General features: G+C 42.1%; 1 protein-coding gene across 5 annotated transcripts in view; it reads right to left on the reverse strand.

Moving 5' to 3' along the window:
- The window catches only part of SPTBN1 (spectrin beta, non-erythrocytic 1), a 197,909-nt gene that overhangs the window by 116,633 nt on the left and 54,371 nt on the right, over window positions 1–26,905 (reverse strand). For all 5 annotated transcript variants that reach the window (XM_081254831.1, XM_081254827.1, XM_081254829.1 and 2 more), the window contains exon 2: window positions 23,526–23,720. In XM_081254831.1, the coding sequence (XP_081110957.1) occupies window positions 23,526–23,673 (148 nt within the window). In that variant the 5' untranslated portion in view covers window positions 23,674–23,720. The remainder of the gene's footprint in view (window positions 1–23,525; window positions 23,721–26,905) is intronic.

Here is a 26,905-nt window from a genome sequence, read left to right on the forward strand (position 1 = left end):
TCACCCCATTATGCACTGGGAAAGGCATATTCAAAATCGTATTTTATAGTCATAAAAGTAGTAATATCTCAGAGATAGCAAGAACACAACACTATGAAACAAGTTATAAAAGGCCTATGTTTTTAGAAAGGCCAATGTTTGTTTGAGGTGGGGCTATCAGATTTGATACTTCGGGACTCAGAGTAAGTAGAACAAAGATTAAAGGGAAGGCTAAAGGTATTTTCCATCCACAACAATTGCTATCTCTGTGCCTTGGAGGATATGGATGAATGGATGGATGGACAAATGGATCTCTCTCTCTCTTTACACACACACTCACCCCCCCCCACAAAATCATATAGTTTTATGGCTGAAATACCGGGGCAAATCTAATTTTTATTCATATCCTTTTCCTGTTTCTTTTTCCACTGGTCACAGCAGAACTGAATACAAAGCACTGACATCTCTGCTGAGAAGGAGAAAAAATGGCAAGTTACACTCAGTAACAAGCACCCAAGGTCCCGGGGGAAGGAAGGAATGCAGTTTATTGAATCTTCTACCCCAGCCAAACCTTATCCTGCATTCTTATCTCATCTGTTATCTGCACATGCAAAGCTTCCCCGCAGAGGCAAAAGAAATGCTCCAGTCCAGAGGCCCCACCTTTGGCAAACAGGTGTGTTGCTATGCCTGTGAATATATAACACCAGCCAGAGCCAAGACTGGGCTCCTCCACACAGGTAAAATGGTTCAAAGGAAAGAACATCTGAGGAATGCAGTTGGGGCCAGGTCTGCTCTTGCCCAGGATTTTTGATTCTGCTCCCCACCTCCAACTTGGAGGGAAAAGGGTGACACACACAGGTATTCAGAGCCATCGGGCCAGTGTTTTACAAAGGGGCAGATGGAACAGTGACAAGACGCTGTTTCCTGGTAGCACGGCTCGTGGGAAAGAAATGGGAAAAGAGGAAATACAAATCTATTCTTTGTGAAAATAGGCCTTTGGACCCTGCCCACAGGTATCCACACCCAGGTTATCTTTTCCAGGGCTTAACACAGACTGGCTGTAATGAGAAAGGGTGAAAAGAGCAGGTTGAACAGGCATCTGGAGAGGAAAGGAAGAAAAGGAAGGGAGTGAGGGATGCAAACCTCATCATCAAGACACAGGCCCCGCCGCTCCTGGTTTGCACAGAGCAAAAGCCAACCCACCCAACAAGTTCTCAGCCCTACTGTGTTCTCAGCTCAGGCCATCTGAGGGACCCACAGCGTCATAAGAAGTGATTTCTTCTCTGCAGGCACTTTTGGCCCAGAGGAGGAAACAGGACACACCAACACACATAGACATGTACACACAAATGCAAAGATGTGATAATGCATGACAAGTGAGGTTAGTGAGAGTTGGTGTGAGTACCACTCTGAACGGATCAACAACAGCATTCTTCTCCTTGGCTGAGAAAAGAACAGAGCAGAGTGGGGTTCCTTCCACCCGAATGCTCTCCGTTGCCATACCATCCTATCTGCAATTTTAATGTGGCTTCTCACCAAATCCCTGACAACATGTGTCATGCTAACACAAGTGTGTAGGTTACTGCACTTATTAACTGGGCATGGGGGATGTGATTTCTCACTCTGAAAAACAGGCACCGATTACCCAGCTTCAGGGCCATGGAACAGTGCATGCAGCCCTGGCATGTTAAAGCGTGAAATATTTTAAGGGTGCAATCATTTCTTCATCCTCTGCACCTGAGCCTCTGCTGATCCCTCAATGATACAGCACAGCCTCCTTCCCACAGGGCTTGGCCAGGCAGCCACTCGTTGGGTACAGGCCCTGAATAATTCATGGTCAGCCCAGTCACTCAGGAGCGCCAAGGCCCGCCAGATGCCATTAACTGGGAGGCAGGCTCCAGGCTTACAGTAGAAGAATGAAATACTATCAACAGCCTCAGAGACCTTCTTTACAGAACCTGACAATCCTTCCCTGTTTTCTTTTTCTCCCCATTTGAAACCAGGTACTTTCCCACCAGATCAAAGTGTAACTGACTTTTACTCTAAGGAGGACAGGTCCCAAGTACAGATGGGGAGGGGAGAAAGTGACGTCCTCAAGTGAGCGCTTGGTCAGGATGTCATTCCCCCACTCAGCATGCTGAGACGACACAGGTGAAGGGCCAGACACTGTGCCTGACGCCAGACAGATGCTCAATAAATGTCAGTCCTCGTCCCCTCCTCCTTCCTGTCTCTCTGCCCCAGCCAAACTGATCCCCACCACCTGTCTCGGGCTTTCTCATCTCCCCGCCTCTGCTCGTGGCGCTCCCCTCTCCTCTCCCTCTCCCTCTCTGTCTAGAGTCCACCCATCCTTCAAGCCCAACTCAAAACTTCCCTCCTCAAGGAAGGCTTCCCAGATTATCCCAGCTGGAATGATTGCTCCTTTTCAGAAACCCTATACCCATACTGTCAGCCCCACATCGTCTGGCACCTTTTGTGTGCTGCCTTAGAGTTTGCTTATCTCTTCTTGGGCACCAGTCTTATCTACCTAATTAAAATAATGGAGAATGCACCCGTTACAGACTCAAGAGAAGTGAAAAGTGTACTCCAGTCTCAGCTTCTGACACTGACTGGCCTTGCTGACCCAGAGCCCGGCCCTTGGCTTCTCAAAATGCTCTCCCTAAAAACAAAGAGATCTAAAATAGAAAATCTCCAGGGTCCTCTAGATATAATGCTCTTGGAAATACATCATGATCTGTTTTAGGGCAGATGCAAGTCTTACATAACCTTCACTCCACACCTAGCCCAGTATCCTCTAAGAAACAACTGTTTAAAAGCGACTTAGGCATTTCAGAAGCCTGCACAGTGAACAGAAGCCTGAACAGAACAAGGGCTCTGTGAGATAGCTGACACCATATGGTACACCGCAGGGCCTGTTCCACCTTATGTAACACCCCCCATCCATACCTTAATCCTTCACAAGGAGATGAGAGCTAGAACTCTGAACAGGTGTCAAGAAGGTCCTTGTCAAACTTCACCCACCTGAGCCAGCCATCTCATTTACAGAGAAGGAAAATGAAGCACAGAGCGGCATGCCCAGAGACACAGAGTAAGTTACTGCGCACCAGCAATCAGAAAGCAGGCCTTCTGAATTCCTGCTGCCTCTTTCATTTCCAGGGAAAACCTGAAGGTATCAGGGGCTGAGGACAAAGGCAGTGGCATGCATTTCTTGAGCCTTTCGGTCAGTGAAGCGGGCACAGGGCTTGAAATCAGAGAAAGGGCATCCTCATCCCCTCTCCCGCCTCCCTTCCAGGATCCAACACCAAGTTGGAGCCGACAGGCTTGTACTAAGTGGCAGATGACCCATATCTTTCCGTGTGTTCTCTGACATCCAACTTGTACCAGCTGAGAGACAAGGAGGCCCCAGGCTGTGGTACTGGCCCCTTTGATCTCACCCTCTCAGCCCAGCAGAGACCCAAACACACAGTCAGCCCCAAACAAACTGAATCCCAAGGTCTGTTGTTCAAAGTCCCCCTTTCTCTTGGTCTTCTTCACTAGATTTTTCTCTATTATTATTATTATTTTTTTTTTTGGCTGCATTGGGTCTTCGTTGCTGTGCACGGGCTTTCTCTAGATGCAGCGAGAGGGAGCCACTCTTCGTTGTGGTGCGCGGGCGTCTCATTGCAGTGGCTTCACTTGTTGCAGAGCATGGGCTCTAGGTGTGTGGGCTTCAGTAGTTGCAGCATGCGGGCTCAGTAGTTGTGGCACACAGGCTCAATAGTTGTGGCTCACGGGCTCTAGAGCGCAGGCTCAGTAGTCATGGCGCACGGGCTTAGTTGCTCCACGGCATGTGGGATCTTCCCCAGACCAGGGATCGAACCTGTGTCCCCTGCATTGGCAGGTGGATTCTTAAACACTGCGCCACCAGGGAAACCCTCAATTATGCTTATGATGTTCAGAGGGAATAGTTTACTCAGGAGGCATTTTTTAAAACACATCTGATGAATGAATCTATTCATTATAAGTAGCACTTTAACGACAGGTAAAGAATGAAGTGAGAGAAGAGAGAGACGAAGCTCTTTTCTAAAACTTGCCATGCTCACCTATAACCACCTCTCCACTCACCTTTTTATTACCATTTCTATCACCCTTTTAAATTACCATCCACCAGGAAAACCACAAATTGTGACCACGATGGTATCTTTTTCCACTACATCTTATCTTAATAACAATAAAAGTTTCAGTGAAGGATGGGGAGAAATTGGAACCCTTGTGCACCGTTGATGGGAATGTAAAATGGTGAAGCTGCTGTGAAAAACAGTATGATGGTTTCTCAAAGAATTAAAAATAGAATTACATATGATCCAGCAACCCCAGTTCTGGGCTTACCAAAAGAACTGAAAGCAGAATCTCAAAGAGATATTTGCACACCCATGTTCACTGCAGCATTATTCACAAGAGCCAACAGGTGGAAGTAATCCAAATGTCTACGAATGAATGAATGGATAAAGAAAATGTGGTACATACATACAATGGGATACTATTCAGCCTTAAAAAAGAAGGAAATCCTGTCACGTGCTTCAAGATGGATGAACCTTGAGGACATTCTGCTAAGTCATTATGAGGACATTATGAAATAAGCCAGTCATAAAATGACGGGTACTGTATGATTCCACTTACGTGAGGTATCTAGTAGTCAAACTCAAGGAAACAGAAAGTAGAATGGAGGTTGCCAGGAGCTGGGGGAGGGGGAATTGGGGGAGTTGTTGTTCAATGGGTATTGAGTTTCAGTTTTGCAAGATGAAAAAGTTCTAGAGATTTGCTACGTAACAATGTCGATATAGTTAACACTACTGAACTGTACACTTAAAAATGGTTAACATGGTAAATTTTATGTTATGTGTTTTTTTACCACAATTAAAAATAAAGTTAAATGAAATTAAAAAGCTTTGGTACTGATTCTGTGGGAATCGACTACTGGGTATGGGAAGAAAAGCTGATCTAAGGCCATGTTACGTGTCTATGACTCCAAACTCAAACAAAACGTTCTCAAATGCTATCAACCAACACACTGATCCCTCCAAGTCCTCTCCTCAACTCTTAAGAAAAAAAAAAAAACTGTACTGGAATCCTGCCAACTGTCATTTTTACAACAGAAGTCCCAATAAAGTACTTATTGACTCCAAATTGCCTCCAAGCCCCGCATCTGTGTACAGAGTGCTGTAGAGTAACCTCTATGTACTGCAGTTACCCCTAGGGTCAGGCCTCCTGATCTCTGCAAGTCCACCCTTCATGAAATTGTTCAAAAACTATTTTTTCAGTCAGCCTCTTTGAGACTGAATCCCCAAAACACAAATCTGTAGTAGTTTTTGGTTGTTTAGGAAGAGTCAGTAGCAACACATCATAGTTAAGCAGGCATGCACACATCTATACAATTTGGGTGTGGGTGTGGTGTGTGCGTCCACGAGCAGGCCCACATGTGCACAGGATCACCTTGGCCAATATTAACAGGAGTTTTCCGTACTCCTAAGGTTCTGTGATACTCCATCAACTCTCATGAAATAATCAGACTTGCTGATACCCTCTGAATGTGTGCACATACATAGTTTTCTGTTAAGAATAATTTTAGTGTAACGAGGGCTCATGAAGCAACAGATCACAGTTCTTACTGATCAAAGCGTCCCTCTATCTATCCTGCCTATGTAAGATTATGGAAAGGCGAATGGAAAAAATCATTACACAGGAGAAGGGCCTGCAATTTGAAGTGATTATAATCAGTCTTGTTAACATTCTACCAGAGCCTGCATTTCTGACTCATCAAACATAAAAAGTTTACAAAAAATTAACAAGAGACTAGGACTTGAGTCAGAGTCACATGGCATTTATCATTTCCTGGAGAAGGACAAAGTTTGCTATCATCCCTATACACAGTTTGGGTCTCACTGTGTACACAGAAACCACTGGGAAAAGAGGCCAAAAACTCACCTTGGTAACCACAGGAAGGCAGCCTGCTAACTCCTCAGGAGCCCCCACACTCTTGGAGGCCTATGGGACCTTAGAATACCTAACCAGACCGTTCCTCATTTTTCAAATGAAAGTGAAGCTGAGAGAGGCTGCATGATTTCTCTAAAGTCTCAACCAGCCAAGCCCAGCAGCACCTCGATCTCCTGACTGCAGAAACAATACTGACAACAGCCTCCCAGCTGAAGCCCTTTTGTCAATGCCGTGAAAAGCTTTGGGACCTAAAAAAAGTTTTCCCTAGAATATAATGCCCATCTTTAATGCCTGGCTTTTCTCTAACAGTAGAAGAGCAATGTGATAGTAGGCACGTTAAATAAAGTGCCCAGGTATCCCAGGATACCTTCACTTATTTAATTTCATCCTTCCTTAAATATAAACATACCCCTTTTCTAAAAATGTTTTTCAAGTTGTTTCTACAACCTACCAACAGTCATATCTAGGATATATTTTATACCTCCATACCTTATAAGGTAATTCATACCACCATATCTTTTTAGTATACTATTTAACACAGATAAATGTTTGACCTTTTTTAAAAATAAGTCACTTAGGCCTCCCTTTTTAAACTGGTCACATTTCTCTTGCGTGTGACAATCAGAAGAAAGAACTCTGTAAAATATCTGATTCTTGATTCAGCTGTCCTGTTAAACATAGGTAATGTTTGGCTCTATGAGGAAAGGTTTTAAAATAAGCTCAATCACCACTGATGTCATAAATGAGTATTCGTTACTTAAAAAAAAAAAAAACTCTAAAAACTTTGCTCTAATTTCTGTTCCTCCAGCAGTTCTAATCTTCTAAGTTTACGCAAGGTATCTCAGAGTCTTACTCATAATTCTGATATGGAGTAACTGTAGGAAGAGGTACAAGATATTTTTTTCATGAATTAAAAGGCATTCAGATACCTACAAATACTTATGCGAAGGAGGGCAATTTACAAGAGAGTTAGAGAAGATAGGTCAAAGATAGGCATCAGAGGCTTTCAATTACCGCCCTGGAACGCAGGGGCCTCTGATTTATATTACTACTAAAGTAGGAAGGCTGGGGCAAATAACAACCTAATTCAGAAAATCTCAGACTGAAATCTGTGAAATGGGGGCTAATGCCCCCTACTAAAGACTGCTCTTAATATTTAAGTAATATTTTTATAATCTTCCCCAAGATGAAAATGATACACAAATTTTAAGTATTACAAATAATCCCCCTGAAAATCTAGCAATATTTCTTCTTTATTATCTCCTGATACCAAACTACAGCTGTCTCAACAAGAAGGAAAGAGCACCAAACCTAATAACCCCCATGAAGGATCAACCCTCTCCCAGCAAGTGCCGGCCGGCCTACTCGACTTGGATGTTCTATGCTGAGCTCGCCCCGCCCCCTCCAAGCAACACAGGTCTCCCACTCCCATCTCCATCGCTCCCTCCCTCCAATCTTGGTTATTTGCAGGGAAAAAAATAAATTTCTCAACCTCCACTCCAAGTTTTTAAATGTTTTTATGGAACTTTTCCCCTAAATCATTCTCTCAATGAATGTTTAGGGTTCTGATCATTTTAATGTGCACTAAGTACAAACCCAAAACAGGAAAATGCAGCAAGAGAAGATGCAAATGCGAAGAACATATTAGGTTTTTTTTAATTAAAAAGGAGGCTTTTCCAATGCTTTTCCTACTCCTCAGAAGAAGGCCTGGAATCACAAATGCCCTCTAAACACCACAGCAAACAAAGCCACAGGTCGGCACTATCTTTAGGCCATCAGACAGGCATCCTTTGAATGTTCTTGCTTTTGCACCCTGACTTCTGATCTTCCGACCATGTATTAATGTAGCATTTCTTAATATGGAAGGACTCCTTGTAGGAGGAGAGAGGAGACCTCTCTTCAGAAGATTTGTCTTCCTAGTGCAATGTTATAATTAGCACCTCCCACCCATGCCTACCTCGTGCAGATGCTGAGCTAGGCAGCTTCCACATTAAAGTTCTCGCAACAATCCCACAGGGAGGATATTATGATTCTCAGCCTATAGATGTAACTTTGCCCCACTACCTTACAGCTAGTAAGTAGCAGAGCAGGGATTTAATCTCAGACCCTAGGCCTCTAAAGCCACTCTTCCTTTCTCAGCATCAGCCCTGTGACGGATGGTTCTGGATGCCTGAATCCAAGCCTAGGAACAGCCGGGTGCTCAGGTCCTAGGAGGACCCACACATGGACATGCAGAGAGGCAGACGAGAGAGCTTGGGGCCCATGTGTTTTCCAAAGGCTGGGGAGAATATAGGCAAATGCAAGCTAAGGAAAACGTGGTATAATCCTGAAAACTAGAGGCTATGTGATAGAGCAAAAACAAAAACAAAATACTGAACAGTGGCCTGCCTTGCATATTTGTGACCAAAATACCCCATACAGCTCTCAAGATACCCCAGGCATCTGGAACCCAGAAGAAAAAACTTAGCATGAGGTTTCATATAACCAAAACCAAATTCATGCTCCTCCCGCCTTCCTTTCCCATCCCCTCCACAGCCCACTGGAGAGCAAGCCCTAGGGATTCTGATTAACAGTTTAAGTCCTTGCTCTCTCAAACCCTTGGCGACAGCCCCAGTTTCAGGGCCTCCTACTCATCTCATCCAGACAAACAGGACAGTCTCCCCAAATGGCTTCCCTCTATCTAGCTTTTCTCCTAGGCCTTCCTCCATGGTGTCCCCAGAGGGCTCCTGCTGAGACCCAAGTGCCATCCTACCAATGGTTCTCAGGTTAAGTCACCAGAAGGCTCAGGACCCCTGGGGGTAGAAACCCAGGTGAGGTCACTCTGTTTCATCCAGAGTGGCTCCAAGTTTGCCATTTTACATATTAAGGTAGCAAATACAATTCTACTTAAAAATAAAAATTCTCCCAAACTCAATGTTGAAAACCACAGGCTAAATTTAAGGATAAAGACAACTCCTTGGCATGGCATTCCAGGCCCTCCTCATGCACTTCTAGGGTTCTCCCTCTAGTTCCTTCTGCACTTCTGTATGGCTCCCCAAGACAGCTGGGCACTGTTGTGCCATTCTGGGCACCACCTGGTCAGTCTGTAACTCCCTTCCATCTACTGACATTGCCTCTCCTCTGTGAGAATTGAAAATCTTTTCTGCTGGCCACAAGCTTGTTTTCACTTCATAACCTATCTCTATACAGTTGACCCTTGAACAATGTGGGTTTGAACTGTGCAGGTCCACTTCTATGTGTATTTTTTTCAACAGTAGATACTACACTACAGTGTTACATGATCCACGGTTGGTTGAATCCAGCAGATGCAAAACCACACATACAGAGGAACCATGATACAGAGGGCTAACTGCAAAGTTATACAGTACTCAGATTTCTCACTGACACAGAGGGTTGGCATCACTAACCCCCACATTGTTCAAGGGTCAACTGCATTTCTCATGTTAATCACAGTGCCTGGTACATAGTAGGTGCTCAATAAAGATTTCATTTATTCATTCATTCACTAATAAATGAATGAAACAAAAACATCAAGTAATCACTCTAATAATCATGATTCATAAAGCTTAAAAACAGAGAGACCACTTAGATGTTCTTTCAAATGGACCTGTTAGCACAGGGTTTTCCAACACTGTTGGTTATAAACTCTAATTAGCGGATCAATACTAGCATTTAAAAAAAATAGAATGAAAAATATCAGAGCATCTCATGAAATACAGGTAAACACTACTTTGTGAAATTGAAATGTGGGTGCACACACACACACATATACCCACATACAGACAGTTCCTTACAATGGTTCAACTAAACTTTGCAAAAGCAATATACGTTCAGTAGAAACCATACTTTGAATTGTGAATTCTGATCTTTTCCTGGGCTAGCAATATGCTGTGTGATACTGTCTCGTGATGCTGGGCAGCAGCTCTAGTCAACCAGGCGGTCACAGGGGTAAACAACCAATACACTTAGAACCATTCTCATTTTCACTTTTAGTACAGCATAAACAATGCATTACATGAGATACACAACACTTTATTATAAAGTAGGCTTTGTCAGATTCAGGCTAATGTAAGTGTTCTGAGCATGTTTAAGGTAGGCAAGGCTAAGCTATGGTGTTCAGTAGGTTAGGTGTATTAAATGCATTTTTTTTGGACTTACGACATTTTCAACTTGCTGATGGGTTTATCAGGACATAACCTTATCGTAAGTCAATGAAGATCTGGACATAAATTTATGTGTGTACTAGACTGCCATGTAAACTATATTTCTTACTGATATTTTGCTCAAATTTTTTTCTTTCAAAATCTTAAGTTAGTTATAGATTAGATCAACGTGATTACTCTAAAGTCCTCCATTCAGTTTAAAAAACATAGAAACTTCATCCTTCATGATAAAATTCAGTTCAGATAATAACGGTGTTGGGTGTGCCAATTAAAATGGCTCCCTGAATGTGAGGGAGTTTAAAAAAAAAAAAAAAAAAAACCTCCATGTGGGCACACCTGAAGATTACAGCTGATTAAATGCACAAAGAAAGCACAAGCACACCTGTTAATTCAGTGTCAGGGGTTTTGGGTTTCAAATTAGTATCAAGTGCCTTCTCCAGCCTCGCCTCCTCTCCATCCCATAATTCTCAAGGCAGTCTTAAATACCTCTCCATTATTTACAAGCATCCCTACTAATACCGGCCTTCCCTCAAATGCATGGAGACAGCTCCACGGATGGTGCGTTTAGGGGCTCAGGGCAAAAGCAAGAGGTACACACTGATCCTCTGCAGGACGAACAGTTCCAGGTACAAGACTTTGTATTTTCACAGTAGAGACACACAAAGGGCTAAAAGATGTGGTCTGTAAACTTATTTCTCCAACATCAGTATATAACACAGCTTCAGGACTATCAATCCATGGAACTGTCAAACCCACATCCTGGCTAGAAAAAAGGTAAAAACTGACCATGGGCCCAAGCTGGATAAATGACAGGCCGCTAGCCCCATGGATTCAGAAAGTTACTAGATTGTTTCTGTTGTTGTTAACCACAGAAGAAAAGGCTTAAATTATACATCAGTGAACACAACCATCATGACAACAGCACTCGAGTCCACTTGGAGCCTAGTCTAGGGGACAGATGAGTGGCCTTTGGCTGTTGAAGCAAAATGGAAGTATTCTAGGAATCATATACTACAATGATAGCAATTCCTTCTCTGTCGTGTGTGTGGCCACCATATTTGCCAAATTCCCTATGTCCTTAAAGTCACAATACAGTATTCCAGGAGGAAAACTGTGGCCAGCAATTACAAATTTGTGATGAACCCTTAAATTTCAAACTCCAACTGCCGGCACCCACTTGAGGCTAATGATGACACACAGGAGAACACAGGCAAACTGCAGGCCCACCCAGGAGTGAGTGCCTCTTTAGAGATGCCCCCCATTGAGCACCTCTAGTATCCCAGAAACATGGAAGGCAAAGAGACAACGAGAGAAGAGGTCCAGAAACACTTCAGTGACATGAAAGAGGAGAAGACAAATCAAGAAATCTTTAGCTTTAGCTCTTCTGGCCAAAAAGCATAAAACCCTAGGGGCAGACATGTGCAGCACAAAAGGAGCCAGATGCCACCCTGAGAGCATCGTGGAAGGATGTCTGCTCCACTGCAGAATGGTTTGTACCAGCTTCCAAACAATGTCCCAAACTTCTAAAAGCCTCTCTTCAGGTGACAATGCAGTACGGAGATCGGCTCCTCCAAGAACGAAAATCTAAGACAGTCCCCTCTTTGGTGGGGAAAAGACTAAACTCCAGATTCTACCAATCAATTGGTCCTGCTACTGTTTATAATAATTTACATGGAAAATATCCCAAAAGATATACATCAAACTTTTAAAAGGAATTATCTTTAGGGATGGAGACAGGTTTGGGGAAGGGGAAACATTCACTGTCTACTTCCATAGTGTTTGGGCTTCCTTTCTTTCTTTTTTGTTTTTTAACAATGCATGCATTGTAACATACAATATACAATGCAAGGCATTATTTTATAATATATTTTAATGTAAAATTCTTAAAAACGTAGAACTAATTTTTCAACGGTATTACAGAAATTAGGGAGAAATTTTCCCCAAATGAAGTGATACTTAGTAGTTCTGATCATGAATCAGTTCTTCAGTCTGACAAGTAAAAGTACATAATCGTATTCTGACTTATGAGAGGAATGCCGGAAAAAAAAAACATTACTCGTTGTCACTGTCTTTGAGGAGTTTAGCAGTCAGCCAGAGAGACAAAGTATGGATACATCCACCTTGAGCTCACACACAAAATTAATAAGGCTCAGGCTGGAGCCAGTGGAGAGGGCTTGGGTTTGCTGAAGACTTACAGGGTGATCCAAACGGTAACATGCAAGGCAGGGAGGGTCCAGGGACCTGGAAAATGGCCCAGCAACTCCCTGACTTCAGTCCATCTGTTTCTTACGATGCCTATGGACACAATGATGTGGCTAATAAAGCAATTTCACACGCATGTTCAAGAAATCAAAGGAGTCTGCAGAAATTTAAACCTATGTGACAAAATTTTTATCAGCCTCACCCAGTAACATGTGCCCATCACCCAATTATGTCAGTACCTTAGGGTTCTGAAAATTCACAGGTGTGCAAGAAAGAGATTAAAACTTCCCTTGAAAATTACCTAATGAGACTCTAGAAGAGATAAGAATTGTGGAAAATGGACATCTCTATCAACCAGAAAATGAAGAGACCAAGATTCAGGTTTTGGGGAAGTGTCACAACACTTTTGTGTAATACTGTCGCATGCACTGACTATTTTATACATACAGCCTATTTTCCCGAAATAGATTACATGTCAGTAAGGAACATGCTAATACTGTACTTACGTCACTATACTGCTAAAATTTCTGGAATGACACTGTATTACTGGGCACCTGTCATACTCTAAGAATGTGCTGGTCCTTGAGGCCCCAGAAGAAAGAATGGGATAGACTGTTTCCAAGTCACTAAATCACCAAGCAAACTCACAAATTAACTTAGGTACAGACTGAACAGCTTATTCTAATAAGACATATTCTAAAGACTGACACGCTAATGTTCATTTCTCTTTGTTTACTTCTTCAAAGATCTTAAAGGAAGCTGTAAGGTTATTTGTTGCTTTGTTTTAAGGAAGCTATTAGTCAGTGGTGAGGGTCATCTTGCCATTTTTATAAAATAGTGTTCCCTCTGAATCAAGGACATCAATCTATCTGAAAACATGCCGTGAACATTTACCGTTATGTACTGCCATCTGCCCAACACCCACTCCCTTTTTCAGGAGGACCTCCATGTGGTTCCAGGGAGAGCTACTGTGTTCCTACATCCCTCTACACCCTACACCACAGTGCACCGGTTCAGGAGTCGTCCTGTGACCAAAGCCTCGTAAACTACATCCTCCTTAGCAAACAGCCCCAACGTTTCCAACTGGAACTAGAAAAATGGGGCAAGTGGTGGATAGCAAAGTCCAGGGGCACATGGCAACCACATCTCCTGCTACCTGGAAGACCACCTGCAGGGGCAGAGACAGAAGCTAAAATCAAGAGATTGAGAGATGGAAAGCCCTAATTTCTGTTGTTCCGGGGCCTGTCTGCACTTTGCCTTTCCCTCAGACTGGCTGCTTAGCTCTTCCCTTGGTCACACAAGATATACCAATATCTTTCCCCAAAAGCCCTAATATAAAATACCTTCCCCCACCACACCACAATTCTGCATTAGAAATGCCAACCAGGGCTTCCCTGGTGGCGCAGTGGTTGGGAGTCCGCCTGCCGATGCAGGGGACGCGGGTTCGTGCACCGGTCCGGGAGGATCCCACATGCCGCGGAGTGGCTGGGCCCGTGAGCCATGGCCGCTGAGCCTGCGCGTCTGGAGCCTGTGCTCCGCAACGGGAGAGGCCACAACAGTGAGAGGCCCGCACAGCGCAAAAAAAAAAAAAAAAAAAAAAAAAGAAATGCCAACCATAGCCTCCGACTGCCAGCCGAATCCCCTCTAATCCGTGGATGAACGCAGCTAGTATGTTTTATACGTATGGCTTCCTGCTCTTCACCAGTGTTCTGGGTAACTCTTTTAAAGGTAATCATTCGTAAGTAACCAGTTGGTCATGACCTGGTATAAAAATATTATCCAGGCCAATCAGAGCCCCAACTCCATACTCAACCTCACAGAGATCTGAACCAGAGAAGGCCAGGATATTGAGTTGTTTAGCAATGATGTCAAAAGAGAAAGATCGGCAGGAGGTAGAGTTGGAACCACAACATACCAAAGCCATCGGTGAGCTGAGTTATGATGAGCAGTTACCAGCACTATGCAGGGGGTTCCCATCCATGAGGTACCCGCCCCACCTGAAAGATGAAGATCACCTCCAGCCCTACAGCAGCCTCAGTCACTAATGGACTCCTGGGGCTCGTGCACCTGAAACTTTGCAGTAACCTCCCCACCCCCACTCCACCACACACTATCTTTTTTTGTTCAGACACTCAAGTGAATCCCTGTTCCTGAAAACCAGAAAGGACTAACCCCAAATAATTGTGAATGCAGAATTCTTTCCAGAGAAGCCAATCAGCACACACAAACCACCTTGTTACCTTCTTACCCAGAACCTTCCCACTGGGTTACTATTTATGTGATCGTGTCAAAACTACCGACAAATACGCAGTTTAATAATCAAAGCCATCTTCTTTAATCAACTTGGTGTCAAACATCAAAACATAATTTAAGAAACTATTTAACATCTACCCAGCATCAATTTTCTCTACAAATTAGAAAATTATATTGAATGTTACTGCCGCAGATGGTGGTTAAATAAAAACCTTAGCTATCTGAATTGCCATTGTTAATATAAAACCTACTTCATGACACTCTTAGCTTGTTCTCATTGGGGGACATGTTTTTAAAGTGGACAGGACTTTATAAATGCCCTGTATGTAAATGATGTATTTTCTTTTTACCTTCTTATATTTTCTTCTTTACCTGCTCACAGGTCCACTTTGATAGAAAACTGGCAAAAGAGTTAAACGGTATAAGTGAATTTAACAGATGGAACAAAGATGACCGTAAGAGATGACCGAACACCCACCAGGAGGCTTATCTGATGACCACATCCAGGTAAATGAAGAAGTACTTAACTCTACAGCACTTTCAGATGCCTACGAGGTATTTGCCATCTATTCCCAGGCAATTGCCAACTAAAATCACAGTATTATGCTGTCAGCAACTTTCATAGAACTTTTTCTGTTCTTCCTCACTAACCTACCACTATTACTTACATAAGAGAACAGAGAGGTACTGATAACATCCTATACAACACGGATGAACCTTGAAAATGTTTTGCTAAGTAAAAGAAACCAGTCACAAACGGCCACATTTTGTATGATTCCATTCAGATAAAATGTCCAGAATAGACAAATCCATAGTCAGAAACTAGATTAGTGGCTGCCTGGAGCTGGGGAGGAGTGAAACTAGATTAGTGGCTGCCTGGAGCTGGGGAGGAGTGAAAATGGGACTGCTAATATGTATGCGACTTCTCTGAGGGGTGATAAAAATGTTCTGGGATTAGTGGTGATAGTTGCACAACTCTGTGAGTATGTCAAAAATCACTGAATTGTACACTTCTCAGGGGTTAATTTTATGGTATGTAAATAATATCTCAATAAAGCTGATATTTAAAAGACAGACAGATGGCAGTGGGTGGAGGGTGCACATATGCAGAGAGAGCCAGGAAAAGTAGAAGAGAGGAGAAAAATCATGAATTTTTCCTCTTTTGCTTACCTAGGCAGTCTCCAACAAAAGACAGGTCACATTCCCTAAGTTCAATCACAAATCAAGCATATAAAGTCTATGGGATTATCCCCTAGAAATGGTGACTGGAGTTCCTCAAAAGTAAGGAACTGACTTAAGGAAAATATTCTGGTGGGGTGAGAAGTTAAGACAAAGGCTAAGGTGCAGTAAGAGATGAGTAAGGGGATGAGGATTGAGAAGTTCTCTGACCTAAGGAATGAAACTTGAAAGAGACTGAAGGGCAGGAATGGGGGCTGGGTTAGGAAGAGGAATGGCGTGTGGTTAAGAGGTTTGATGAAGGAGAGGAATAGTAAGTAGGCTGTTTCTCCCAGCCAGGATCATTCATCTCAGCTGCTATGGAGTTTCAGCCGTTGCTGAGATGAGAAGAAAATTTGAAGAATATAAGGCACAGGAGCGGAAATCCAAGCTGATTTCAAAAGTCAGGAGGGCGTCATCTACAACAGTAAGAAAGAGAGGGGAGGGAAATCTGAGGAACCTCTACTCAAAAAAGAAAGAAAAGATTCCTGCAGTCCTACAGTCAGGAAACTACTGAAGCCTTATGTATATAGAAAATAAATTGAGGGTATAATCCAGGACTACTTGTAATGACCTAAACAGACCTTCTCTTCACTAGCCTGCCTGAACCTCTCTGATATGAAATGCTCTTTCAGATTCAGATTTCACAACTAATGGGTGGTGTATTTAGTGGCACTAGGGACCATGCCGTTCTCAAAAATAATCCCAAATAATGCATAATTTAGGCAAACAGCCTCAAGAGTAGATGGGGAAAAAGACGGGGTAGCTATTAAATCTGTTAATCCTAACTATAAATATCCACTCCATCATGCAAGAAGCCTTTCCCTTGGGGCATAAAAGTGTTCCATCTGAACAGGGTGATGAGTATGCAAATAAGAAAAGCTCTAGCTTAATTTTCAAGGAACGAATCCAAGCTCAAGGTGGTGTGTCATCTTGAGAAGCCAAAGCACTTTCTGTTTTAGTGAAAGGCCTCTTCTGTTTTGCTGCAGTGGAAACGGAAGCAGCCATGCCAGGGTTCAGGCTCCATTCTCTCTCCAAGTTCCAATGCTCTTTTCATTACTTGACCCATCCTCTTAAAATGACTTATTTTTTTCCCTCTTGAGATCAATCCTTCCTTCCCTCTAAATTACTACAGCACTAATGGCCTGCACTACTTTCTTGGCACTTGCATACTAGTTCACGTTTCATGTAAATAGGTTTTATCTTCCTAATTAGATCATTCCAGACCATGTTTTATAGATCTCTTTGCATATTCAATAGCAAGGTGGCACCATACTTCCACTAGAAGGAAGTAAAATATTTTACATATATTTGTTTGTTTGTGTATTCAGTCTTGGCAGGGGGGATCGATTGTGAATTAACAGTCGTGTTCTGGGAAGTTTCTAGTAAAACCACCGTAGCACAGGGGATCTTAAAAAATATGAAGCCAGTATCTAAACCACTTAATTAAAAATTCATGATTATAGGCAGAAAAGACAATAAGACATCTCTCAAAAAAGGTAAACTAAAAAATCTTTTACAGTTTTATTTTTTTATTTTTTTTTTTTTCCATTTTTTTTTAAGTTTATTTATTCATTTTTTTAATTAGTTTCTGCTTTATAACAAAGTGAATCAGTCATACATATACATCTGTTCCCACATCCCTTCCCTCATGCATCTCCCTCCCTCCCACCCTCCCCATAGTTTTAAAATAAGTTTCCACCATATATGCACAGGTCTATCTATTTGGGGATTAAGTAAATAATTTAAGTATATAACCTTAATGACAGATTGAAATTTGCAGTCAACTGGCAGAAAGTAGACGGCAAGTTCTGCTTTAATTCTCAGTGTATGGAATCCAAGTCTTTTCCTCCTGAGAAAACCCTGTGCCTGAATTTTTTTATCTATAACTTTTGAAGAGTCCCCACTAATTTTAATTAGCACTAGAGAGCTAATTTAGGCCCCCAAGAAATGTTCTGCCCTCCTGGAGACTACAAATTAAAAGGCCCAAACAACTCTAGGGGCTGGGGTTAGGCGGGGGAACCTCCATCACCTCCTGCAGGAAGATGCACCCAGACAGGGGCTATAATGAGGGCAGGGATTACAGCAAGAATGTGTTCCTCCTGCCACGAGACAGCTCTCTACTCAGTTCAGGCAGAACATTAAGCCTTCTTAGGTGCTGAGATATCAAAACATAACTGTGACCTACTTATTAGAGGGAAAGGGCAGACTAATATTTTAAAGGAGAGATGAAAAGTTGATTTTCACTTTGGTGAGAATACTCAAGGATAATAAGATTTCAATATTAAGTGAGAACACTTTAGACCATGTCACAGGAGAGTGTTTCTCAAAGAGTATTGTATGCATTAAAAATGGAGATTACTGTGCTCCCTCCCACTGAAGTGAATCTCAATTTTTTGGAGGGAGCGTGGACACCTTGGAATATGCATGTTTACACAAGTCTGCTATTGAGTCTTCTGCATCCAAAAATAGTGTTCGAGCTCAAGAACAACGCCAAAGTTTTCAGCGGAAACAGCAGAGTGTGGATGTTGTGGAGGATCTTTGTTGCTACTTTGCATCCATTTAATAAAAGTTTAGAAGTGGAAGGCACACACACATATAAAGAGTGATTATTTTAAAAATAATGATTCAATTGATGGGTTATTCCTCATCAGAATTTAAATTCACATTTAGCCAAGTGGCCAACTACTCATGGCTTCACAACTATACCCGAGACCAAATTCGTGATAGGGATTTTAAAGCCCACATTTGTTCAGCAGGATCTATAAAGTTTTCACCAATAAAAGCATCTACGTGAAGGCACTAGAGATCCACTGTCCAAACCGGCAGCCACTGGCCATGTGAGACTAAAAATGACCATGTGAAACATGGGAAATAAAATATATACTGGGGCTTCCCTGGTGGCGCAGTGGTTGAGAGTCTGCCTGCCGATGCAGGGGACACGGGGTCATGCCCCGGTCTGGGAAGATCCCACGTGCCGCGGAGCAGCTGGGCCCGTGAGCCATGGCCGCTGAGCCTGCGTGCCCGGAGCCTGTGCTCCACAACGGGAGAGGCCACAACAGTGAGAGGCCCGTGTACCGCGCAAAAAAAAAAAAAAAAAAAAAAAAAAAAAAAAAAATATATATATATATATATATATACTGGATTTCAAAGACTTAGTATAAAAAATGTACAGTATCTCACTTATAGTAAGTTTTTTACACTGATTACATGTTGATACAATATTTTGGATTGTCCGATTAAGTGAAATATCTTACTTAGAACATTTAAAATCACATGTGGCTAGTATTATATTTCTTTCAGACAGCACTGATCTGGACATTTAAAGTACATCACTGCTTTAGCTGATTAAATGCTCCACCAAAATTCTTGGTCACTCAAATAAATACTTACGTTTAAAGGGAATCTGGCTTACACATACAGCCACTCATGTGCGTTACTTACTCTATCCATGTAATGTAAAAGATACAATTAGGTGCTTTCACCTCATTTTCCTATGTTTCTCAGCTGTTCTTCATTCCCTATAACCACATAAACTCAAGGTCAATTTCTTTTCCCATGTCCGTACCTTAGCAGAAAGGCTCTCCTGCAAAATTTTATCTCATAAATGCTGATAAGTGACAACTCCCAAAGTAATCTTGTTTTTAATTTCTGTCATTTTTTTAAATGTCCATTCATACACAGGCTTTCTCCTACTACTTCTCTATGCCATTATTTTGGGAGAAAAATTAATCAAAACTTTTGAAGGTGATATTAGATGTTAAGATGTTTTTATGTTTTTTTTTCCTAATTACAAAATTGTTCCTATTTATTTCAGGAAAAAGTTCAAATACAAATAAGAAATAAGTTACTCAGAAAGAAACATGGAATATTTTGGTACATAGCCTCCTAATTTTTTAAATTCACTATTTATGAGTACTGATATAAAGGTATTAATTTTAATTACTCTATCAATATTTTCAAGCTAAATGTTGCACTTCTAAAAAGTCTACTTTTCCTACTTTCCCTAATTTGTGTTGATTCCACAAAATATAACCTAAACCATAAACACCCATCACTTGTAAAAATGTTTAGCTTTTACCTTTCTTTAAAAAATTAAAGGGTTTCTTTAATATGTAAATTTCAGGTTTACAGCAATAGAATTCCTCATCTGTATACACTATGAAGTGATCACCAGCACAATTCTAGTTACCATCCATTCACCATACAGTCGACCCCCTTCACCTCTTTCACCCATACCCACCCCGCTTTCCCTGTGGTAACCACTAATACGATCTCTGTATCTGTGAGTTTGTTTTTGGTTTGTTTGTTCATTTGTTTTGTTTCTAGATGAAATGGCCTCAGACATCCAAGAAAGTAGACCAGATGACCACAGATACTCTACACCAGTCTCAAAATGGGATTCCCCAGACCAGCCACATCAGCATCACCTGGGAACCTGTCAGAAACGTAAATTATCAAAGTACCATCTTGGACTTACTGAATCAGAAACTCTGGCAGTGGGCCCACAATCTGTGCTGTGATTCTGAAGACCACTCAAATTCTAGAACCACAGTTCTAGACGGTGCTGGTCTGATCTGTTACTCCCGCTATCAGCTTATAAGGCTTCTTAGAGAGCTCAGAGACTTTTCTGTCCCACAGAACTGGGAAGTCAGATAATAAGCAAGATAATTTCTTCCATGAACAGGTGGTTTTCCTGGTATCTTCTGGATTCACTAAAAGCAATTCCTTTTTTTGTTTTTCTTTTTTTTTTTTTCCCCACATTATTTATCCTGGAGGCAGCATGTTTTCTTTTCAGTAACTTCTCGTGGTTACTCATGGCTTCTTCAAGCCACAGGATGCATTTCTGAGCCTTCTAAAGATCTTTTTAACATGTTTGCATTACCCATCATCAATTCTCTACACCAGTGAGCTTTGAATCATTTTTCATTTTACTGAATATAAAAAAACATAGTAGGGGCTTCCCTGGTGGCGCAGTGGTTGGGAGTCCGCCTGCCGATGCAGGGGACATGGGTTCGTGCCCCGGTCCAGGAGGATCCCACATGCTGCGAAGCGGCTGGGCCCGTGAGCCATGGCTGCTGAGCCTGCGCAACTGGAGCCTGTGCTCCGCAACAGGAGAGGCCACAACAGTGAGAGGCAAAAAAAAAAAAAAAAAAAAAATAGTAGAGTATACACTTTGGAGCCAGTCTGCCTTCAGTCACTTATCAGCGGTGTGACCTTGGGCAAGCTACTTAATCTCTTTGTGCCTCAGTTTCCTCATCTATACATTGTAGATAACAATACTCTCTCTCATAGTTGTTATGGGATTAACTGTTAATATATACAATGCATTTAAAACAGTGCCTGACACACTGTAAGTATGCTTACTATTATTAGCATTTGTTGAAGGACCTGGATAACACAGAGGGAAAGACATCTTAGGAAGTGTAAGGACAACTGATTAATCCTAAGGACAGCTGGGGATCTCCTCTGGAACTACAGAAAAGAACAAAGCAAGGAACTGCTCTGCAGTTTGTGAGTAAAATTCTTAAAAGGGTGATACTACAGTTGACCCTTGAACAACACAGGGGTGAGGAACACCAATCCTCCACACAGTTCAAACCCCTGTTGTTTAAGGGTCAACTGTACCTGGTAGTCTGGAGCCAGAAAGTAAATGACTCATGATCAAAGATAACAGGCCACTAATATCATACTGGTCTAACAGCTCAAATGAAACCTCAAGAAAATGAGGTAAGACATTAAAGTATAAATCAATCCACTAGTACGAGACAAGATCATGGTTTCCATAAGGTTCCATGTTAATGAATAAGCTAGAAAATAAAGCTCTAATTCTAGAGTGACTATCTGGTTAATCATTTATGCCCTCGAATCAGGCAAGCTCAAGAAAGACCTACAAATCACCGCCATTCAAAAAACAAATTATCCTAAGGCAGCTGAACAATTTTTCCATAGCATTTAGTTGCCTGCATCCTCAACATCCATTTCCCTCTTCCTCCTTCCTGTTATATTCTAAATTTTCTAGCCAAGCTGTTTGGGTGGGACTGACCCCTCGCCACTCCCAACCCCACAATTCCCTGCACCCCAAGATGCATTCTGATTAGCTGATGTCAATCAGCATATCCTCTTCTGACTCCAGTGGAGAGAGGCTCTGAGAGAGGCACGTGACCCAAGCACAGTCAATCAAGCCAGTGAGACTGATGTCACGGCCATAGTGGAAGTACAATACTGAGCAAGCAGAGGTGCTCTTTTCTACTGGATGTCCTTACAAACAGATCTGGGACCTGGGGCAGCCATCCTGGGACTCCAGGGACCCATGAGCCTACTTGAGAATGGAGTCCACACCAGCAAGGAAAGCCAAAAGGTGGAAAGAAACTGGATCCTGGGCATACCATCTAAGCCCAGGAGCAAGTCTGGCTTAAGTGCTGAATTTGTCTACTATTCTCTGTCATGTCTCTTTGTCATTTAAACCACTTTGGGTTAGGTTTCCTTTTGCTTACAATCAAGAGAACTCCAAATGACATGCCTCATAAACACATTACACTGTAAAGGTAACAAAAAAGTCAGCTGTCTTCACAATTAACAGGAAACTTACTTGTTTAAGTCATGACTTTTGTTTACTTGTCATAATTAAAGATATTAGGAAAAAATACATAAACCCACTTTTCTCATTTGGAAATCATTTTATTTGGAGTCTCAAAGTACAGAGGCAACATTTTGAATAAACTCCACATTGGCCCCCTGGTTTACACATATTCAATACTGCTGAGTTTTCATTGTGACTGAACCCCTTCCTGATTTTCAGGGCAATTCCAAGATAAAACACTCCCACCCCATCTAGGGCCCTGGTAAAAGTGTGCCCTAAGGGAGTGAGAAATCATGAAGTAAGGGATGTGTGCCTGTTAACTTTATCAATGGCAGACTTACCTGTTAGAGCATTAAATGTGCCCTCACCAGATTAAGCTATTGCTTTTCAGATCCAAAACTTTGCACGTGATACTAACTAACCTTGGTCACTCAAAGCAAGTACTGTAACAGGTCAAGTTAATTTATATATCACAGACCCTAAGTAAACAGGTTAATTTGTATACAGTTGACCCTTGAACAACAAGAGTTTGAACTGTGCAGGTACACTTACATTTACACATTTATTTTCAATAAATATACAGACGTACAGTAAATGTATTTTCCCTTCCTTATGATTTTCTTAATAACGTTTTCTTTTCTCCAGCTTACTTTACAGTAAGAATACAGTATATCATACATATAACTTACAAATTATGTGTTAATCGACTGGTTATGTTATGGATAAGGTTTCAGGTCAACAGTGGGCTATTAGTAGCTAAGTTCTGGGGGAGTCAAATACACGGATTTTCAACCGTGCAGCAGGTTGGTGTCCCTAACCCCCATGTTGTTCCAGGGTCAAACTGTATTTTTGTGTCTAAGGTATAGTATACTTCAATACACTGAAATGTAAGATGTGTTAAAAATAAAAGATTTCTGACAAGCCTAGGGCATCTCTTTCTGAACGGCTATAAAGACCACCCCGTGCTCTGAATCATTCTGGCTGTGGGACTGACAGTTCCCCAGATAGGAAACTGGCCACCTTATGAAACAGTCAGCTTGCTCTGGTGGGACATGTTCAAGTAGAGGTGAGCTGATCTTGAGAGGTGGACAGGGTGGATGACTTCAAAGGGACCTGCAAGGCATCCCAGGCCTCTGTGACGGGACATAAGGGCACCCTACCTGCCAGAGCCTTGATGCGGGACCGCTCAAAGAGCCGCGCGGAGCTGTTCTCGTTGTCCCAGTCGTCCACGTCCCAGCGGTTGTTGACATCGCTGTACTGCTGTTGGATCTCGATGTTGTCGTAGTCTGTGGCTACTGTGGTCGTCATCCTGGACCGCCTCAGCTGCTTCTCCACATCGGCTCCTTCTCAGAGGTCTGTGAGAAACAGAAGGGAAACCCTAGTCAGAAGTCTAAGCTGTTGATACCCACAAAACCTACTGGGGAAAGGTGAGCAGAAGGTAACACAACTCCTACATGCTGAGAGCAGGTCTCTGGAGTCAATTGAAGCTGGTGGGAACTTCAGCACTGCCTCGTAACACGTGTGTGACCTTGGCCAAGGCACATAACACCTCTGAGCCTCCGTTTCCACAGACATGAAGGAGGGAAGATACTCTACAGGTTGTTGAGAAGACTGAGATGACGGATACCCAACAAAGGGTGGGTTTCTTCCTCCTTTCTAAAGTTTAAACTTTGCAATTTTAAAGTTTTATTAGAGTTGTATGAATACCTACCTTGGGTAGGTATTCTGAATGAACTAATCTGTTTCTATTGTGTGTCACCATAAACTATAATCGTTTAGCTTCTCCTAGAAATTCATATAATGTGATATAAGAGAACTAACAGATCATTTTATCTAAACATATCATTTACATATTAGAAAACTGATGCCTAAGATTAAATGACATAGTAAATATACAGCAGCAAGGACAGTACTAGTGTTTAATAGATACCAAAAAATGACTGAATAATGACGGAAATTTTGTATATGACTGTGTTATTACAAATTCTACTCCCCACCCCAATACCCACGTCTCAGGGACCCACCAGGGCCACAATGTTGTATAGGGATAAATGGGAAACAAGAACTTCAGCCTCAACGTTTGGCCCACTGCCATCTTGATCACAGCGCCCTCAGAGAATTAAGAGAGATACATTTAGCTTTAAATATATAGCTTCTCCCCTCAATATAGCTATTATTCATTCATGGAACCAAAATGTTCCGGGGACCTAGTACATGCTTAGCACTGTTCCAGATGCTGGGTTAACAGTAAACAAGATACGGACCTGGCTCTAGTGAAGCTTACATCCTACTAGGAAGAGCTGGACAAAAAAAGCACATAAGAAAAGACAAGATAGTTGAAAAAAAATAAAATGAAACTGGAGTGATGTGACACAGAGTGAGTAATCAATCACACTGTCTTATAAACTTCAAAGCTGCTAAGAGACTAGACTTAATCATCCTCACCACAAAAAAGAAATGATAATTATGTGAAGTGACAGGTGTTAGCTAATGCTACACTGGTAATCATACTGCAATACATAAACATATCAAATCAACATACCTTACACCTTAAAACTTACAAAGTATTATGTGTGTTATACCTTAATTTAAGAATAAAAGAGAGAAAAGGAATGAATGGCTATTTTAGAGCTGGTGGTCAGGGAAGGCCTGAGTCGGTATTTAAACTGAGCTCTCAATGGTCTTGTCACACCCAGATCAAGAGGAATGACATTCCAGGCAAAGGAAACTACTCATGTAAAGGCCCTAAGGTGAGAACAGCAGGGCTTGTTGGAGGAATGAAGAGCTCAGTGTGGCCCAAGTCTGGTAGGCAGGGAGAGATACAAGGAGATGAGGTTGGAAAGGTAGGTGGAGCCAGTCCACAAAGGGCTGTTAACCTAAGTGTGAGGGAAGCCAGGGCAGGATTTTAACCTAATAACTGACATCACTGGATGTATGTTTTTAAAAGATCAATCCTGGTGCTGTGTGAAAAACAGATTCTAGGAGGCAAGGATATGTGCTTAATTCCTGTGGGTGTGGTTAACTTCCTGCACATTTTATATACAAGCCTATCTAAGTAAATTAAAAAGAGTAGGAAGAGGAGGAAGAAAGATGCACCCCCCCACTTAGTTGTAGGAAGATATCCCAAGGGAAAAGATGTTTGTCATCTCCCCCTCCCATCCCTTCCCATAGGCCCCATCTTAAGACTCAAAAATTAATTATAAGATTTTGTACCTGGATGCTCATTTTGTGAAAACCTCATTCAGCCTGCCCCAAGAATGCACGCACAGACCAGAGTTAGCAAGCTTAATCACTGGAGCTCATGCACTAATCAAACCAGACACCACCCGGCAACCACAAATGGACCACTCGGGCTCACATTTTTCCCCACACATGGCACCAAACAAAGAAAATAAACAAAGCCACATACGCAGAAAAGAAACATTCCACTTATTGTGCTTCAAAAGGCAGCTTTTTCTCAAGTTCTAGCACAGAACCATACAAGGCACATGCAACCAGGGGTCCGTGGACAATAAATTAAGCTGAAACAAATGAACTGCACCTCAAGTGGTGTTAATAATTGGGGACAAAAGCACAGACCTGCCCCCTCTTTTGTCATTAGCTGTTTTCTCACAAGATATCCAAGAATATCCCCAACACATCCTCCGTGTCCCCCTCACAACTGAATCACCATCTGTAACTCAGAGTCACCCACCTCTGCTCAAACAGAAACATCTCGGATGGGAGTAAAATCCTGGATTCCCATCAGGCAGACATTATCAAGGTCAAGAATATAAATTTATCAGTAGATCAATTTTAACACCTCCATTAGCAACATATTGAAAAGATTTCATAAAAACACGAAAAAATTCAGACACCTAAGCCAGTAAGTATATTCTATAGAAGGATCTTACAGTTGGCTTTTAGCATTCAGCCATATACCCTCCAAAAAAAAAAAAAAAATCAATATTGTTATGTACCATTTGACCTTGGAGATGGTTAAGTTTTATGACTCTATCAAAACCAAAGACTTCTACAAAATTCAGTCTTGGAGGATGCCATCTCTAGGGGGAAAAAACTTGAGAGTGCTATTAACTCCAAAATGTTTAACCCAACCCGAGGTGAAATCGAAACACCACATACCTCTCTCCAGATTCGTCCTGGCTATTTGGTGCCACCTGCTGACCAATGAGAACAAGCCACACCGAGGCCTCCAGGGCAGCAACCAACCTGTGCTCCAGCTCCCACCACCCCTGACTCCAGAGTCAGACCAACCGCATCCCATGAATCTCTTCCTACCACTGACTTATCCACAAATGTCTCGACAGCAAACATTGAGTCCTTGATTTAAGTTTAAAATAAGTCATTCAGAGAATGTCAGCACATGTTTCCTAAGTATTCTTCTTTAATGCTGTTCTTTAATAACGCCATTGTTCCTCAAAACAAAGGGGTGACTGGGGAGCAAAATTTCCTACGAGTCTGTATACAAAAGAAATATCGACTATAAGTTACTCTTTTTATTCGATTGTTTCACTCGAGCGTCTGAAAACTTGGATATCAG

Source organism: Mesoplodon bidens (genome assembly GCF_964165515.1).
Source record: "Mesoplodon bidens genome assembly, chromosome: 14".
In the NCBI taxonomy this organism is placed as follows: Eukaryota; Metazoa; Chordata; class Mammalia; order Artiodactyla; family Ziphiidae; genus Mesoplodon; species Mesoplodon bidens.